Here is an 18,421-nt window from a genome sequence, read left to right as displayed (position 1 = left end):
AGCACGACTTTGCTCTCCTTGCACCAGCTACAGATAGATTTTCGTTTCCTGTTTCATCGTTCTGTTTGCTTGCAAATAATGCACTCGCGTGCACCCTTGGCTTTAGTACTTGTAGGTGGTATGTAGCCAAGCTTGTAAAGCATAAGGTAGTATTGAAATGATTATAGGAAAAGCTCAATTTGTAAGGTAGTCTTGAAAAGATTGCTTTGTAAGGTCCCACACAGGAAGAGATTCAGCTAGCCTCAAAGAGTGTCCATCAGTCAGGAAGAGATTCAGCTAGCCTCAAAGAGTGTCCATCAGTCAGGAAGAGATTCAGCTAGCCTCAAAGAGTGTCCATCAGTCAGGAAGAGATTCAGGTATTCTTGAAAATATCAATGAACAACACCATGGAAGCCGCTAACACTGTTCATCTATGCTACTTGTATCAGATGCATCATCACTGAACACAGAAAACGATTCATCTATGTATCATCTATATAAATTGGAGATGGCAAGGGTGAGGCTCAGAGCTACACCTGGATACGCTCGCTGTATCATCCTCATAGGTGCTGTATCACTGGCATCCGACCGTTGTGTTAAGCCCTTATTGCGCCTAGCTACACCAATGTTATGACCCTTATGTTCTTCAAACAATAGGGTCTGAATTGCACCGACTGAGCGCAGTCTTTCAACACCGTGTCGAACAGGTGTTCGAGAGCCAGAGCCGCGTGTGCCACAAATGGTTGCTCACGCAGTACTAACCCAGCCAGCAGCCCTTGTCTTTCATATTCTTTCGTTCTTTCGTTCATCCTCATAGGTGCTGTATCACTGGCATCCGACCGTTGTGTTAAGCCCTTATTGCGCCTAGCTACACCAATGTTATGACCCTTATGTTCTTCAAACAATAGGGTCTGAATTGCACCGACTGAGCGCAGTCTTTCAACACCGTGTCGAACAGGTGTTCGAGAGCCAGAGCCGCGTGTGCCACAAATGGTTGCTCACGCAGTACTAACCCAGCCAGCAGCCCTTGTCTTTCATATTCGTTATAGCAAAAGGTTCGTTCAGTGTTTGTTAGGTAGGCTGCTCCATTATGACAATCTTTCTTTGTTTCAAATGTGTTCCATTTGTTTTGTATTTGTCACTTACGTCTCAATAATGGAGCAGCCTACCCGACAAATTCTGAACGAACCTTTATGGCATTTGTCCATTTTTCAACAGTTCTTTTATTTTTTGTTTTTTATTTTTTTATTTAAGAAACATGGAGCAGCCGACCTGTAGACCACCGAACAAACCTTTTTGACATTTGTAGTGGTTTTCAAAATTCTTCATTTTCTTTATATTATTTTTGTTTTTTGTATGTAAGAAACATGGAGCAGCCTACCTGCCGACCACCGAACGAACCTTTTGCTATAAGACAAATGAAAAATAAATATTGAACACATTTGAAGAAAGGAAAATGTCATAATGGTTTATTCAGTGTATGTAAGGTAGGCTTCTCCATTATTGAGACGTAAATGACAAATACAAAACAAATGGAACACATTTGAAACAAAGAAAGATTGTTATAATGGAGCAGCCTTCCTGCTGAACACCGAACGAACCTTTTTGACATTTTTAGTATATCAGACATTTCATTTCTTTTTTCCTACAAAAACGTCAATGCTTTGCAACATCTCAGCAGTCACCCCATTATATCCCAGCATCATTAGCATCTTTAAACAAGAACAACATAATTTATGTGCATCGTCGGAGGCGTCTAAGAATGTGCAAGAAGCAGCGCGACCCCACCATGTGGTGTTGACGTTACTCAAACCAGCGTTCGTCATACGGGACGATTTGACGCCGATCGGGCCGTTCGTTACCCAAAATGTTCGTCTTTTGGGGCGATCGTTATGCGAGGTACCACTGTACGTACACAGAAAAGTAGGGTCAGGAAACGTATAAACTTTCCAAGCATGATTTCCCCCGTGTTTTCGCCAGTGCGCTCGCGGCTAACTACTCTCCACTTCACACACTCTTGCGGGTGGGCAATTACCTATATTAAACATTCATATGCATATGTCCGTGTAGAGAATTTTATTGCGATTCCAATGATACCAAAATTAGCGATGTAGGACAACTGTAGGCTTCGCAACCATTAAGAGAGTGGAAACATTTTGTTGCTGTTTGGCGCTCTCGGCGAGTGATCTGCATAGTTTTTTATTTGGTGTTGATACTCCTTATGCTTGGGCGGCATTTTATAGGTATGCTCTTATAGACAATTTCATTGCGAACACAGTGATACCAAATTTAAATACGTGCGCCTTCAATTCTTGTCAGGACAGTCAAAAGAGTGTACACTTTTTCGGTCTTACCGCATAGGCGCGCGAAGTGCCGAAAGCATCTGGGGTATTGATTTTTTTTGAGCGCCGAGAGCGCGAAAGTGTTAATATGGGAATTTTATCTCCCTGACCGTAACAACTCCAATAATACGGGAAGTAGCAAAAAACCTCCCCGAACCTTTGAGAACCACAGAAGCAACAATAAATCACGAAGGTACATAAAAGCACAGTCGCACCCGAGACCAAAAGTCATGCCGAACCCCAAGAAGAGGGGAACATGACGGGGAAGTCCCAATGCAAGAAAGAGGGGTGAATGAACGGAAAGGGCACCCACCGACAGGACAGAACCAACAGACTCAAGGGACAAGGAACCGAGCCCGGGAAGAGGTCAACGCCCAACAACTTGTACGGAGAGGGGGGGAAGGAAGAACCCCACCCCGTGCAAACGCAAGCCCCACTCAGAGGGTAGAACAACCTCAGCAGGGTCCAACGTGACTCGAGGCCTCCCCAAGGCAGCCCCTCCCCCAGCCCCGGGAACCCACACGGCAGGCCCCGGGGCCGAGCCGTCCCCCCAAAGAACTGGCATCACAAGAAAAAACCGGGGCAGCCGCGAAAAGTACTAAGGAATGGAGCCTACTGGCAGACGGATAAAACATGGCTGGAGGAACAGGCTCGAATGCCCCCGTCGCTACCCCGGAAGGGGAATTCCCAGAGACCGCCCGAGTCTCAAAACCATCGAAGCCCCACCCCGACCCCAAACCCACAGATGGCAAGAATCCGGATGCAGGGAGGAAGGCGGGTTTGGTACCAGACTAGACCACAACAGGGAAAAGACAAGGGGGCATGGAAGGAAACCGAAGCAACCAACACCCCCAAGCCCCATCACACCAACCAAAATGGGGCAGCCTTGGGGCTTCTGGAGAACAAGCACACAGAGCGTTGCCACCACCGAAACCCAACTTGCAACGCCCGTGCTGCCTGTACCCGCATAGTCAGCATAAGACCAGGTAACCAAGTCACAAACAAGCAACAAAACTAGTGGGACTCGGGGCCGAAGGTGCCACCGATCCCACAGGCAGCTGATGGAGGCAAGAACCGTGAGAGTCACCCTGAGACAAGGGGACAGAGCAACCCACAAACTCGCTCGAAGCGAGGGGGGGACTCCGGGATCACATCCATCAGACCCACGCATCCCCTAGGGGTTTCCCAGGGACCTGAGCATTTTCTATAAGAGGACTCACGCTCAGGTAATCTTAGGCAGGGTACTGCTAACCGGTGCCCACGTCTACCAAACAACCTTCTAAGAAACTGAACCCCTGGGACATGTACACTCACGGGGACCTAGCAGGGGAAACCACCGGAAGGAAGAGTACTCAGTACTGAGGGGAAAAGAACCAAGGCAGACCCCCCAAACAGGTAGACAAACAAAAAGAAAAAAGAAAACCCCGCAAGAGGACAGCATACCCAGGTGAAACAGAGCCAGCCGCCATGAATGGTGAAAACAAGCTGTGCAGTACCCTGCGCCCCTACCAGTGCAAACTACCACTTACCTGAAGGCGAACAAGGAAGACAGAACACCCTAGCACACAAAGGGCGGCCAAAAACCAAGCAGTAAACGGCCTAGCAGGGGCAGAACCCAAGGGACTTGTGGAAGGTGGCCCCAAGTCCCAAGGGCAGTACTTACAGGGCTCCTAGGGAAGGAAACCCTAGGCGCATGTAGCCCGAGTACTGGAGAATCACTCCCAGCTCACGCACCACCTAGAAGACAGGCACCACACGCTAGGTACAGTGCTGAAACAACCACCGGAGCACATGACCTCAGTCTTTAGCATCAGCCGAAGAACTGGGGTGTGGATCGTCGGCGCGGGAGGTCTGGGGCTCCCCCTTCCCCCACCTGGGGAGGGGGGAGCTACGCAGACGGCGGAGCGGCGACGGGTGACGTCATACAAGTTTGCTAGTTTTGTTTGAGGAGTTCTATCCACTCGTTCGGCTTTTGGTTGCAATTTTCACCAGAATAGGAGTTTGTTTTGGGACGCCTACCTTTCTGGGTGCCTAACCCGGTCGATAGCAGACATAGAATGCTTCCAATCACACGGGGGTTTCTATAGGCCATTGCTCCCCTTGCCTCTCTGAGGGGGCCAGGTTCTGGCTCGTGGTCCCCGGTAGGCCCACAGAACTCCATACACATGACTGATGCCAAAGTCTGACATTAGCATATCAGCCTAGTAAGCTCGTGGGAGCCGTAGAGGCTCTCCCCAGAAATGATTATGGACTTAGTTCTATCTGCAGTGTTTTGTACCAGTTTACTGTTGGTTACCAGTTCTTTCCTAATTGCTTGCCTAATTTCTGCTTCTTATTGGTCATTTCTGGTTTTGACTTCCGAACACACTTCCTTGATAGTCTCTTTCTCTTTTACAACTTGTGCATACTTCTCTTTTATTTCTTCTCTATATTTCTAGTTCTTTATTAGCTTCCTCTATTTGAGTTGCCAATGAAGTTTCTCGTTGCAGATCCTTACCTAACTCCATGTTAGCCCTCAGGCTCCCTTGGAGTTGTTCACCATATGAGTCTATTTTCTTGTTAATTTCTTCAAATTCCCTACTCTTCACTTTCCATGCCTCATTATCCTTTACTAGTTCCTTGATGTGTTCCTCCTGCATCCTTACCTTATAAATCAAGCTGGTAATTTCATTACCTTGCTGAAAAATACTTCCTATTAAATTACAAAACTCAATCTTGAGACCTTCATTTTCTTGTTCTAATTTAATAACCTTTTCTTCATAATACTTTATCATGTCCTCAATAATCACTAACCTGCCAAGAAAACCATCTTTCATTGCATCTTGTTGTGAGAAACCTGCAAAACATTCCTTTGTTGGGGTACTGCCCTTCCCTGTGGTGGCGGCCATCTTTGTTGACATTCTGCTGTTTTGAAAGATCAACTTTTCTAGCCAAGATTTTTCATTCACTAACACTTATTTCTTATCTCTTAGTTTATTTTCAAATTCCCTATACCTTCATGTATTCTGGGACACCTCATTCTACTCCCCACACTTAGATAATTTGAATTATCCTGGAGCCTGCAGCAGTGTGACTCTTCAGTGTGATGATGCTCACTCTTCCCCACAGTGTGTTAGCTGTTGTACTTATGCAGTGTTGTGTGAACACGATGTTCCCGGGATTTGACCAAGAGGAGTTAGAAGACGACAGTAGTGGCTGTCTGCTGAGAAGTGCTGCTAGTGTGTTGCTAGAGACTTCTGCCAGGGGTGTTAGAGAGACCCCTGGAAGTGATCATTTGTGACCCCTGTCAATGTGGTGCTGAAGCCTTCTGCTAGTGTTAAGGAGAGCAGATATGGGGTATTGGGACATTATGACGATACGGTGTGTAGACTGGCCCAGGTTGAGAAAGGTGAACTCGCGGGTGATTTCCACTGAGCGTGGACGGTGTGTACTTGAAGATAGTGGACCCACTGAGATTTGAAGAACACTGCAGATATATTGAGTGTCCTGTGTGAAAGCGACACTGTGTACAAAGTGTAGTTATACTTCTATAGATAATATAAAGGTGAAGGTGTAGGTTTATCCCCCCTTTATTCCTTGTACTATTCCTTGCTACTGCCAATTCTTGAGAACTTACCATTGACTTGGGATGGGATCATAGCAAATGAGGCTTTAAGGTACATTAAACAGAAAGAACCCGGTTACTGGCTCAAGTAGGTCGTAACACCTGCACACTATACACAGTTGAACGAGGCTCTGTATAAGTGGTTTGTACAGCATTGCACAGTTGGTGTGACAACTTGCTGTGCAGAAATAAGAACTGCTGCAAGCAGATTTGCAGCCAGACTTGGAATACAGGATTTCTGCCAGGGCAAGGGATGGTTGGATTTCCAGGTTTCATACGAGACACAACACTGTGAAGAGGAAAAGTGAAGCCTCCCCAGAAGGCCAAGAGCCTTCAACCAGTGATGTTACAACAGCTGCCAGTCAAAACTGACCTTGCCAAGGTCATGTACTGTTACCTTGAGGTTATATCTTGAGGTTATCTTGAGATGATTTCAGGGCTTTAGTGTCCCCGAGGCCCGGTCCTTGACCCTCCACCCCCAGGAAGCAGCCCGTGACAGTTGACTAACACCCAGGTACCTATTTTACTGCTAGGTAACAGGGGCATAGGATGAAAGAAACTCTACCCATTGTTTCTCGCCGGCGCCTGGAATCGAACTTGGGACCACAGGATAACGTGTCCAGCGTGCTGTCTGCTCAGGCGACCGGCTGTACAGTTGTGTTGTGTTAGCTCAGGTTACCTAACAGTCCATTCACCTGGGTTCTAGGAGACTCCAACCGTGGACCCCACGCGTGTGAGACCCAAGTTCTATCCTCCGAGCTATTGAATAGTCTTAATCGGTTACATCAATTTTCAAGCACAATTGGTTTCAAGATGTACAATATCAAACAAGATGAACTACAACAATGCAAGCTGGAGTTTCTGTTTTACATTACAATACTCGTATATTTCTTAATTATAGCGTGTGAAAATTCAAATTATGTTGGTTGTGGTACAAAAAATTGCAAATATGTTAGTTTTTGGACTTTCCCGGTAAGAATTCTGCTTATCCGCATGTCTCGCGTATCTGGTTGGGGGTCCTTCCCATATAGTCCGGATAAGTGAGCTCATGCAGTACTAGTTAATAAGACAGTACAGTATCAGTTAATAAGACAGTACAGTATCAGTTAATAAGACAGTACAGTATCAGTTAATAAGACAGTACAGTATCAGTTAATAAGACAGTACAGTATCAGTTAATAAGACAATACAGTATCAGTTAATAAGACAGTACAGTATCAGTTAATAAGACAGTACAGTATCAGTTAATAAGACAATACAGTATCAGTTAATAAGACAGTACAGAATCAGTTAATAATAGATACATTAAACAAAATACCATTTAATAAAATGGCATTGTTAGCTGGAAGAATATGGGTACACCTCTTATCACTTATCCAATTAGTTTGATTATGGTATCGCTTGCTCACCTTGAAGCAAGAAGCACGGTAAAGTAGCTGCACAACGTGTCCAATACTGGTCTTGGAGGCCTGCGGGAAGTGAGGCTCCAGACGCTGCACCACAAACATCACCAGCACCTTGCGCGACAGAGCTGACCCATCTTCAAGAGCTAGAAGAACCAGCTTTAACACTTCCTCCTGCATTGCTGAAAATGTACACCCTTCAGTATTTGGAAGCTGTTTCAATGCCACTCTCCAACATCTCTCCACACACAGACAATTTTACAAGAAATTACCATAAAAATTAAACATTCTCTTAAAAAATCTAGGATTGAATGTAATGAAACAATTCTATCTGGAGGTGCCTTTGGTCGCTCCGTGAAGCTAACTCGCTGAGATTGCTCCACCTGAAGGGGCCGCATCAGCTGCAAGAGTTCTATTTTACCTACTGGGGATCAGAACCAGAACCTGGTCCCAACTCACAGAGGTGGAGCGAGAGAGTGACATTTCACCACCTCACCTAGAATGCATGCAGAAAGTCAGTGAATCTTTACAGACAACTGCAGGGTTCACAAAAAAAAATGAAACCTTGAAACTGCCAAACAAATCAGCAAAAAATTCAAATAAAATAAGATTCACTCCAAACTTTTAGTTTTGAGTTTTAGCCTGGCGCCAGTGTACAGCCACCTCCCATGTTCTGGCGCCAGTGTACAGCCACCTCCCATGTTCTGGCCCCAGTGCACAGCCACCTCCCATGTTCTGGCGCCAGTGCACAGCCACCTCCCATGTTCTGGCCCCAGTGCACAGCCACCTCCCATGTTCTGGCCCCAGTGCACAGCCACCTCCCATGTTCTGGCCCCAGTGTACAGCCACCTCCCATGTTCTGGCGCCAGTGTACAGCCACCTCCCATGTTCTGGCCCCAGTGCACAGCCACCTCCCATGTTCTGGCGCCAGTGCACAGCCACCTCCCATGTTCTGGCCCCAGTGCACAGCCACCTCCCATGTTCTGGCCCCAGTGCACAGCCACCTCCCATGTTCTGGCCCCAGTGTACAGCCACCTCCCATGTTCTGGCCCCAGTGTACAGCCACCTCCCATGTTCTGGCCCCAGTGCACAGCCGCCTCCCATGTTCTGGCGCCAGTGCACAGCCACCTCCCATGTTCTGGCCCCAGTGCACAGCCACCTCCCATGTTCTGGCCCCAGTGTACAGCCACCTCCCATGTTCTGGCGCCAGTGTACAGCCACCTCCCATGTTCTGGCCCCAGTGCACAGCCACCTCCCATGTTCTGGCGCCAGTGCACAGCCACCTCCCATGTTCTGGCCCCAGTGTACAGCCACCTCCCATGTTCTGGCGCCAGTGCACAGCCACCTCCCATGTTCTGGCCCCAGTGCACAGCCACCTCCCATGCCTGGCACCAGTGTACAGCCACCTCCCATGTTCTGGCGCCAGTGTACAGCCACCTCCCATGTTCTGGCGCCAGTGCACAGCCACCTCCCATGTTCTGGCCCCAGTGCACAGCCACCTCCCATGTTCTGGCCACAGTGTACAGCCACCACCTCCCATGTTCTGGCCCCAGTACAGAGCCACCTCCCATGTTCTGGCCCCAGTGTACAGCCACCTCCCATGTTCTGGCGCCAGTGCACAGCCACCTCCCATGTTCTGGCCCCAGTGCACAGCCACCACCTCCCATGTTCTGGCCCCAGTGCACAGCCACCACCTCCCATGTTCTGCCCCCAGTGCACAGCCACCTCCCATGTTCTGGCCCCAGTGCACAGCCACCTCCCATGTTCTGGCCCCAGTGCACAGCCACCTCCCATGTTCTGGCCCCAGTGCACAGCCACCACCTCCCATGTTCTGGCCCCAGTGTACAGCCACCTCCCATGTTCTGGCCCCAGTGCACAGCCACCTCCCATGTTCTGGCCCCAGTGCACAGCCACCTCCCATGTTCTGGCCCCAGTGCACAGCCACCTCCCATGTTCTGGCCCCAGTACAGAGCCACCTCCCATGTTCTGGCCCCAGTGCACAGCCACCTCCCATGTTCTGGCACCAGTGTACAGCCACCTCCCATGTTCTGGCCCCAGTGCACAGCCACCTCCCATGTTCTGGCCCCAGTGCACAGCCACCTCCCATGTTCTGGCCCCAGTGTACAGCCACCTCCCATGTTCTGGCCCCAGTACAGAGCCACCTCCCATGTTCTGGCCCCAGTGCACAGCCACCTCCCATGTTCTGGCGCCAGTGTACAGCCACCTCCCATGTTCTGGCCCCAGTGCACAGCCACCTCCCATGTTCTGGCCCCAGTGCACAGCCACCTCCCATGTTCTGGCCCCAGTGCACAGCCACCTCCCATGTTCTGGCCCCAGTGCACAGCCACCTCCCATGCCTGGCCCCAGTGCACAGCCACCACCCATGTTCTGGCCCCAGTGCACAGCCACCTCCCATGTTCTGGCCCCAGTGCACAGCCACCTCCCATGCCTGGCGCCAGTGTACAGCCACCACCCATGCCTGGCCCCAGTGCACAGCCACCTCCCATGCCTGGCCCCAGTGCACAGCCACCTCCCATGTTCTGGCCCCAGTGTACAGCCACCACCCATGTTCTGGCCCCAGTGCACAGCCACCTCCCATGTTCTGGCCCCAGTGCACAGCCACCTCCCATGCCTGGCCCCAGTGCACAGCCACCACCCATGTTCTGGCCCCAGTGCACAGCCACCTCCCATGTTCTGGCCCCAGTGCACAGCCACCTCCCATGCCTGACGCCAGTGTACAGCCACCACCCATGCCTGGCCCCAGTGCACAGCCACCTCCCATGCCTGGCCCCAGTGCACAGCCACCTCCCATGTTCTGGCCCCAGTGTACAGCCACCTCCCATGCCTGGCCCCAGTGCACAGCCACCTCCCATGCCTGGCCCCAGTGCACAGCCACCTCCCATGTTCTGGCGCCAGTGCACAGCCACCACCCATGTTCTGGCGCCAGTGCACAGCCACCACCCATGTTCTGGCCCCAGTGCACAGCCACCTCCCATGTTCTGGCGCCAGTGTACAGCCACCTCCCATGTTCTGGCCCCAGTGTACAGCCACCTCCCATGTTCTGGCCCCAGTGCACAGCCACCTCCCATGTTCTGGCCCCAGTGCACAGCCACCTCCCATGCCTGGCCCCAGTGCACAGCCACCACCCATGCCTGGCCCCAGTGCACAGCCACCACCCATGCCTGGCCCCAGTGCACAGCCACCTCCCATGCCTGGCCCCAGTGCACAGCCACCTCCCATGCCTGGCCCCAGTGCACAGCCACCTCCCATGTTCTGGCGCCAGTGTACAGCCACCTCCCATGTTCTGGCCCCAGTGTACAGCCACCTCCCATGTTCTGGCCCCAGTGCACAGCCACCTCCCATGTTCTGGCCCCAGTGTACAGCCACCTCCCATGTTCTGGCCCCAGTGTACAGCCACCTCCCATGTTCTGGCGCCAGTGTACAGCCACCTCCCATGTTCTGGTGCCAGTGCACAGCCACCTCCCATGTTCTGGCCCCAGTGCACAGCCACCTCCCATGTTCTGGCCCCAGTGCACAGCCACCTCCCATGTTCTGGCCCCAGTGCACAGCCACCACCCATGTTCTGGCCCCAGTGCACAGCCACCTCCCATGTTCTGGCCCCAGTGCACAGCCACCTCCCATGTTCTGGCGCCAGTGCACAGCCACCTCCCATGTTCTGGCGCCAGTGCACAGCCACCTCCCATGCCTGGCGCCAGTGTACAGCCACCTCCCATGTTCTGGCCCCAGTGCACAGCCACCTCCCATGTTCTGGCCCCAGTGCACAGCCACCTCCCATGCCTGGCCCCAGTGTACAGCCACCTCCCATGTTCTGGCCCCAGTGTACAGCCACCTCCCATGTTCTGGCCCCAGTGCACAGCCACCTCCCATGTTCTGGCCCCAGTGTACAGCCACCTCCCATGTTCTGGCCCCAGTGCACAGCCACCTCCCATGTTGTGGAGCTGATAAATAACCCACCAACAAACAGACAAATCAAGAGGAAGGACAGGACTGAGGAAGCTACTGGGGCTCTACAAGAAAGAGGTGTTATATTACACTCAATGCTGGGCTTCTGGGAAAGCCTACTAGTAGCTTCCTCAAGCTAACTAACAATGGAGAAAAAAAATGCAGAACTTACCAAGAGGACAGGTGGAAGCTACTAAGATGAAGGAGAAAAGCCGGGCCAGGTGACACGACCCAAAAAAACGCAAGACAAACTGGGGCCAGGAACATTAATCAAATACTGAGCCCCAAGAACCCTGTTAGAATGCCAAAACCAGAGCCTGCATGCAAACCCCAAGACCTGTTGGAAAAGACTACCGCCAAAGTGGAATACTTGCAAACATTATGGACCCCGAGAGTAGCCACAGGCAAGCTAGACTATTGACACTCTGGACGAACTGGAAAATGCGAGCCATGGAACAGGGGACCAAGAAAACAGGAGCAGCCTACAATGCATGAAAGTAAAAATTCCACCACAGAGGGAAGCAAAGTTCATGAACAGTGACAAAGCACCCACAGACCCTACTTGGGCTGCTCCTCCCTCCCTGCCATCCAGGCCCCAACACAAAAAGCCAAAACCCCCAGTGGGATCAGAAAGCTCAAATGCCTCCATTGGTGAAGTAGATGCAACCACCCCTAGAGAAAGACTAAGCTAAACCCTGATCTGACTCCAAAACTCTAAGATGCTTCAAACCCGGAACCAGGGATGGGAAGACTAGAAGCAGACTTCCTTACCACACTCGCAGGGTAAGGAAGAGTAAACACAGACTTAGTCCAGGTGGATGTCACCAACACCTCTCATTCTAGGTCCCTAAACACCATAGGGGATGAACTCTGGGGCAGCCAAATGATCACAATACAGTAGAGTGAATGTCTAGTAGCAAACCTTGCTTGTAAAGCATCAGCCACCTGACGCACTTCCAAACTCGAGGTTCAATCAGTCTATGCAGAGACCCAGTAGGAGCAAGCCTCGCAGAAATCAGGGTCATAGGTGTCTGACCCAGCAGGCAGGACGGTGGAGGCAGAAAGAATGATTATCGGCCAGTAGCAAAGACAACGAACATCCTTCAAGCTCAAACATAGCAACTGCAGACTCGGTGCAATGATCCATAAGGAACCATAAGGATGCCTGAGAACCATAGGGGAATTACCAGGACCTGAAGGCAGCTAGCCAAACAGAACATCAAAGCACTGAGATCACTCGCCTTAGGAACAGACCCCCAAATCCAGCTAAAACTTCAAGGGTACGAATGGGGACCACAGTGCCCCAGACGAGTGCATGCCCCAGTGAATCCCACACAACCAACAGAATAATCCCAGCTAAAGACACAAACAGAGGAGTCAAAGACTCATAAACAACCCAATGTGAGGCTCTCCACCCAAGTGGCCTGGCCTCTCAGTGGCAACTCTAGAAAACACAAGAGAAGCAACACTAGTGAGCACCCAGGAAAAAACCAGCGTTGAATGTAATGAAACGCCATTTTCTTGGTGAGCCCCTATGGCTCCCTGGAGCTTATCGGGCTAATGTATGTTATATTAGACCGGGACACTAGCTAAGGAGTTCAGACCTACCAGGGACTAGCGCCAGAACCTGGCCCCTTTAGAGAGGTTTCAGGGAGCAATGGCCCTGGAAAATCCCCTTGTGGTTGGGGTTTTCCTTATCTGCCATCAACTGGGGTTAGGCACCCAGAAAGGTAGGCATAACAAAACAAACCCCACATGGTAAAAAACAAAAACAAAAAAATGAACAGAGAGGTAGTAACTCCCTACAATCCCAAGGAAACAAGCAAACAAGCAAACATCACACTTTACTGCCGCGCTGATCGTCCGCGCAGCCCTCCCCGCCCCGAGAGGGGGAGGGGGGAACCCCGGACCTACCGCGCCGGCTGCCAAACTTCAGTTCGGAAGCTAAGCTTCAACCAACGCAAAAAAAACACCGACCGGTGGGAGAGAGGGTTGCCAGGGAGCCTCCGGGGCTCACCCAGAAAATGGCGTTTCATTACATTCAACGCTGGTTTTTTGTGGAGAGCCCCTACGGCTCCCTGGAGCTTCATACCCAAAGAGAAGGAAAAGAAAGGGTTAACCCGGGAGGTGGCCGCCACAAACTCCGCAACGCGAAGCTGAGACAACAGGATGCAACCTGCGACCCAAGGCAACAAGAACGCACATGAGCAGACGCGCAAAAATATGGGCGGCCAAGAACCTGTGCGACCCTCAAATCCCTGTGCCCGAAATGAGCCCCTAGACGTCACCAACACAGCAGTAAAAGCTGCAAACGTCTGAACAGCAAGGGCGCAAGGACAGACCACAGGCTGGAAGACTGAAAAACTCTGCGGACGACCTGGGAGACCCGAGCCCTAAAACAAGCAACGAGGGGAACCGGATCAACCCAAAGCGCATCCCCAGACACGGTACGCAGGTAACGGAAAAAAGCGCAACTGGACAACACAGGACGCACCCTCGGCCAAACCAATCAAGCATGAATAACCCAAAAACCCCTCCGGAAAGCAGCCGTCTCAACCGTCGCCAGGACGGAGAAAGGCTGCAAACGTACAAACCTACCACCAGTACCAAAGAGCAGAAACCTGAACCGAAGGGGCTACCACAAACTGAGGAGAAGATAAGAAGGCACCCTGATCAAGGACCAGGACGGCTCAGGCGACGCATGAGCAGCCCGGAGATGAAACAAAACACGAGAAAACGTACGAAACGGGGCAGATGTGACGTCCACCCCGAACGCAAGCCAGAGCGGCTCCGCCAGCGCCGCACAAAACGAGGCGACAATAAGAAACATCAAATAACTGTAGTCCTGAAAACCCAAAAGAGGACAAGACAACCCGATGCGAAAAAGAAGACAACCTACGAGGAGCAAGAAAAAGTGCATAGAAACACCAGGAACGTCATACTGTTGCCAAGACGAAGCTCACAGGTGGGGCACCATCAACAAAGCCACCTGATCACCACAGAGATGGTGATACCCACGTCAAAATACCAGGCATATGCCTCGCCCCCAAGGGCGAGGCATATGCCGAGTAGCAAGAACCTCTACGGGAATGGTTCCCGAACGCCCCAGGGTACATAACCCTGTCACACAGGGGCAGTACTCACAGGAAGCTTAGGGAAGGAAGCCCCTAAGCGCATGCAGCCCCGGTACTGACGAGGAACACCTGGCCACCGCACAACACAACACACAGCAGTGAGCGCCATGAAGGCAAACACCGCCTAGGAAACTGAGGCCAGAGAAGCGTCTGTCCTGGTTGTCATTAGCTTACGAACTAGAGTGCTATGCAGTCTGCGCGGTGAGGTCTGGGCCCCCCCTTCCCCTCTCGGGGCGGGGAGGGCTGAGCGGACAAGCGGCATGGCAGTAGTGTGCTAAGTTTGCTTGTTTGCTTGTTTCCTTGGGATTGTCAGTTCTACCTCTCTGTTCGTTTTTGTTGTTATTTTTTTCCATGTGGGGTTTGTTTTGTTATGCCTTCCTTTCTGGGTGCCTAACCCCGGTCGATGGCAGATAAGGAAAACCCCCAACCACAGGGAAGGTTTTCCAGGGTCATTGCTCCCTGCAACCTCTCTGAAGGGGCCAGGTTCTGGCGCTGGTCCCTGGTAGGTCTGAACTCCATAGCTAATGTCCCGGTCTAATATAACATACATTAGCCCGATAAGCTCCAGGGAGCAATAGGGGCTCCCCACAGAAAAAAACCTAAGCACACGCAGCTTCAATCACAAAAGAAACCAAGTCCACATAACAAGCCAGAAGGAAGACATGCACGTGAAGATTTTACTAAAATCAAATAACAAAACATAGGCAAATGGACCTTGCACAATGAATAAAGACCAAGGGTGATCGGACTCTAGCTTGAAGCAGAGGATTTAACCATGACTGACAGACCGTTGGTACTAGCGAGTTCAAGCTAAAGTTTTGAGTGAATCTCTTTGTTTGAATCGTTTAAGGAATTGTCTGGTAGCTTCAAGGCTTTGTTTTCTATAAACCAGTTGTCTGTAAAGCTACGCTGAGTTTCTGGATGATGTCCCAGTAGGGTGGTAAATTGTCATTCACTCTTTGCATCTCTGTGAGGGGACCATGGTTCTCGTCCCCGATAAGGCAAATACAAATCCTGCAACTGATATGAACTTTCAGGTGGAGCAATCACAGTGAGTTAACTTTAGAGAGCCACCAGAGGGCTTACCCCAGCAAAAAGCATAAAGTTCTCAATACTGTATCCGACAATCTGTAGAATTAAAACTGTATATGAAAAAGACTGAATATGATCCGTAAATTACATGTCAACAATACACAGGCAATATTTTTCCCTCTCTATCACTGGAATCACACACAATCAGAACAACACTGGCAGCATGTAAAAGGCTGGTAAACATAAAAACAGGGTATAAATATCTGAACACAGCTTAGATAAAGCTGTGAATAAATCACAGATTTAGATAAATCTAAACAATATCTTAACCCATAGATGACAGCCAATGTCAAACAAGTATGATTTTTTTTATGTTAAGGTTAATAATGTCAGAAGTGAAGTACATGAAGTGAGAGAACAGGTTGCAGTTTAAGATGCAGACCTTACCTGGTCCCAGAAACTGGCATCCTCGAGCCCTTACTGCTGCCCATAGGTTAGCCGAGAGCTGTTGGTGATTTTGGTGTTGAAGTATGAGCTCGGTGACAGTGCGTTCACCCAGAGATCGTGCAGCACGGACTGCTCTGGCCCGCCCTTCATCTTCCACAAGCTGGCAGTTGATGAGAGTGACTAGCTTCCGTTGCATGGGACGGGACAGAAGTGACGTAGAGCCGTTTGTTCCAGAGCCTGTAGTCAAAACAATGAGGAATTTTGCTCTGAAGACCAAACTGTCTTAACATGTAACACAGTAAGACATATTTGTATTACTGCCAACTAATTATCAAGTTTACATAATATATGAAGAAAGCCATTTGCAGAAAGCTTAGTGGTCTACATGAGGTAGCTCCTATTTATATCCAATCTGTGCTTGAAATTTTCCAATGAGATTATGCTATCACATTAAGGTACAGGTAATATACTTGGTATCATCTTCTGCAGATCTGCGACCATCTTACCAACCCAGAGTTTACCGTTCTTCTCTAAATGTAAACTTATCTTACTAGAATTCAGTGGTTTGTTTCAAACTCCTATTTACATTCTCTTTGTTAGACTTTAATTTTATTTCCATTTGTATGCTTTAATCATATCTATTCATACTCCTCTATGGAATGTACACTTCAAATATGTCCCTTCATACTCTATGCTCCTCTACAGAATATACACTTTTAACTTGTCCCTACATACTCTATGCCTTTCTCCAGAAAGTATACTACAATCATATTCCCTCATATTCTATGCCTTCTACGGAATGCACACATCAATCATATTCCTTCATACTCTGCATCATTCTATGGAGTGCACACTTCATTCATATTCCCTCATACTCTGCATTCTATGGAGTGTACACATCATTCATATTCCCTCATACTCTGCATCATTCTATGGAGTGTACACATCATTCATATTCCCTCATACTCTGCATCATTCTATGGAGTGTACACATCATTCATATTCCCTCATACTCTGCATCATTCTATTGGAATGTTGCTTGAGCACATTTCTAGAGTTACTGAGTCTACCTTTTCGAGGCATTGATTTAAGTTTGCATTTTCTACCTGTTCTTCCCAGCATATTTCTGCGAGGTCTTGGTTTATTTGTTCACAGTTAATCTAATTATTATTAAAATTAAATTTGCTGAATTCTCCTCCTCTAGGATTTTGGGAGTGCTGCCCATGCGTGTCTGAACTTAAATTAAGCTGTGATCTGAGTAACAGGTATTTGTTATAACTATGTTCCCGATCAATTTATCACTATTTGTGAAAATAAGGCCTAGTGTGATCTCTTTTCTAGTTGGTTCTACTATTTCCTAGTTTAAGGCAAATCTGTCACACTATCACATGATAAGTATGATATGATATAGTAGGATATAAGTAGGATATAAGTAGGATATGATATGTCACACTATCACCATCACATGATAGTGTGATAGTGACTGTTCGCTCCAGGAGCACCTGGAGCGAAAGAACTTTGTAACACAGCACCAACATGGGTTCAGGGATGGCAGGTCCTGCCTCACAGGGTTACTGGAATTCTACAACCAGGCAACAAAAATAAGGCAAGAAAGAGAAGGGTGGGCAGACTGCATATTTTTGGATTGTCAGAAAAACTTTGATACAGTGCCACACAAGAGGCTAGTGAAAAAGCTGGAGATGCAGGCTGGAGTGAAAGGGAAGGTACTCCGTTGGATACAGGAGTACCTAAGCAACAGGAGACAACGAGTCAGTGTGAGGGGTGAGGTCTCAGATTGGCGAGACGTTACGAGTGGAGTCCCGCAGGGGTCAGTCCTTAGACCTATACTGTTTCTGATATATGTAAATGATCTCCCAGAGGATATAGACTCGTTTCTCTCAATGTTTGCCGATGATGCAAAAATTATGAGGAGGATTGAAACTGAGGACAATAGTAGGAGGCTACAAGATGACCTAGACAGACTGAGTGAATGGTCCAACAAATGGCTGTTGAAGTTCAACCCGAGTAAATGCAAAGTAATGAAACTAGGCAGTGGAAACAGGACAGACACAGGATACAGAATGGGTGATGAAGTACTTAATGAAACGGACAGAGAGAAAGATCTAGGAGTTGATATCACACCAAACCTGTCTCCTGAAGCCCACATAAAAAGAATAACGTCTGCGGCATATGCGAGGCTGGCTAACATCAGAACAGCGTTCAGGAACCTGTGTAAGGAATCATTCAGAATCTTGTACACCACATATGTAGGACCAATCCTGGAGTATGCGGCCCCAGCATGGAGCCCGTATCTTGTCAAGCATAAGACGAAGCTGGAAAAAGTCCAAAGGTATGTCACTAGACTAGTCCCAGAACTAAGAGGCATGAGTTACGAGGAAAGGCTGCGGGAAATGCACCTTACGACACTGGAAGACAGAAGAGTAAGGGGAGACATGATCACAACCTACAAAATCCTCAGAGGAATTGACCGGGTAAACAAGGATAAACTATTCAACA

At 49.3% G+C, this 18,421-nt stretch overlaps 1 protein-coding gene across 2 annotated transcripts in view; it reads right to left on the bottom strand.

The window, feature by feature from the left end:
• Positions 1–18,421, bottom strand: part of LOC123770912 (roquin-1) — a 121,875-nt gene that overhangs the window by 74,797 nt on the left and 28,657 nt on the right. For both annotated transcript variants that reach the window (XM_045763092.2, XM_069324545.1), the window contains exons 4-5: positions 15,905–16,141; positions 7,335–7,510 (exon numbers count right to left, since the gene is read on the bottom strand). In XM_045763092.2, coding sequence (XP_045619048.1) covers positions 7,335–7,510; positions 15,905–16,141 — 413 coding nt within the window. The remainder of the gene's footprint in view (positions 1–7,334; positions 7,511–15,904; positions 16,142–18,421) is intronic.

Source organism: Procambarus clarkii, chromosome 14, assembly GCF_040958095.1.
Source record: "Procambarus clarkii isolate CNS0578487 chromosome 14, FALCON_Pclarkii_2.0, whole genome shotgun sequence".
Lineage (NCBI taxonomy): Eukaryota > Metazoa > Arthropoda > Malacostraca > Decapoda > Cambaridae > Procambarus > Procambarus clarkii.
The sequence above is the reverse complement of the archived record's forward strand: the minus strand, read 5'-3'. Positions and strand labels throughout refer to the sequence as shown.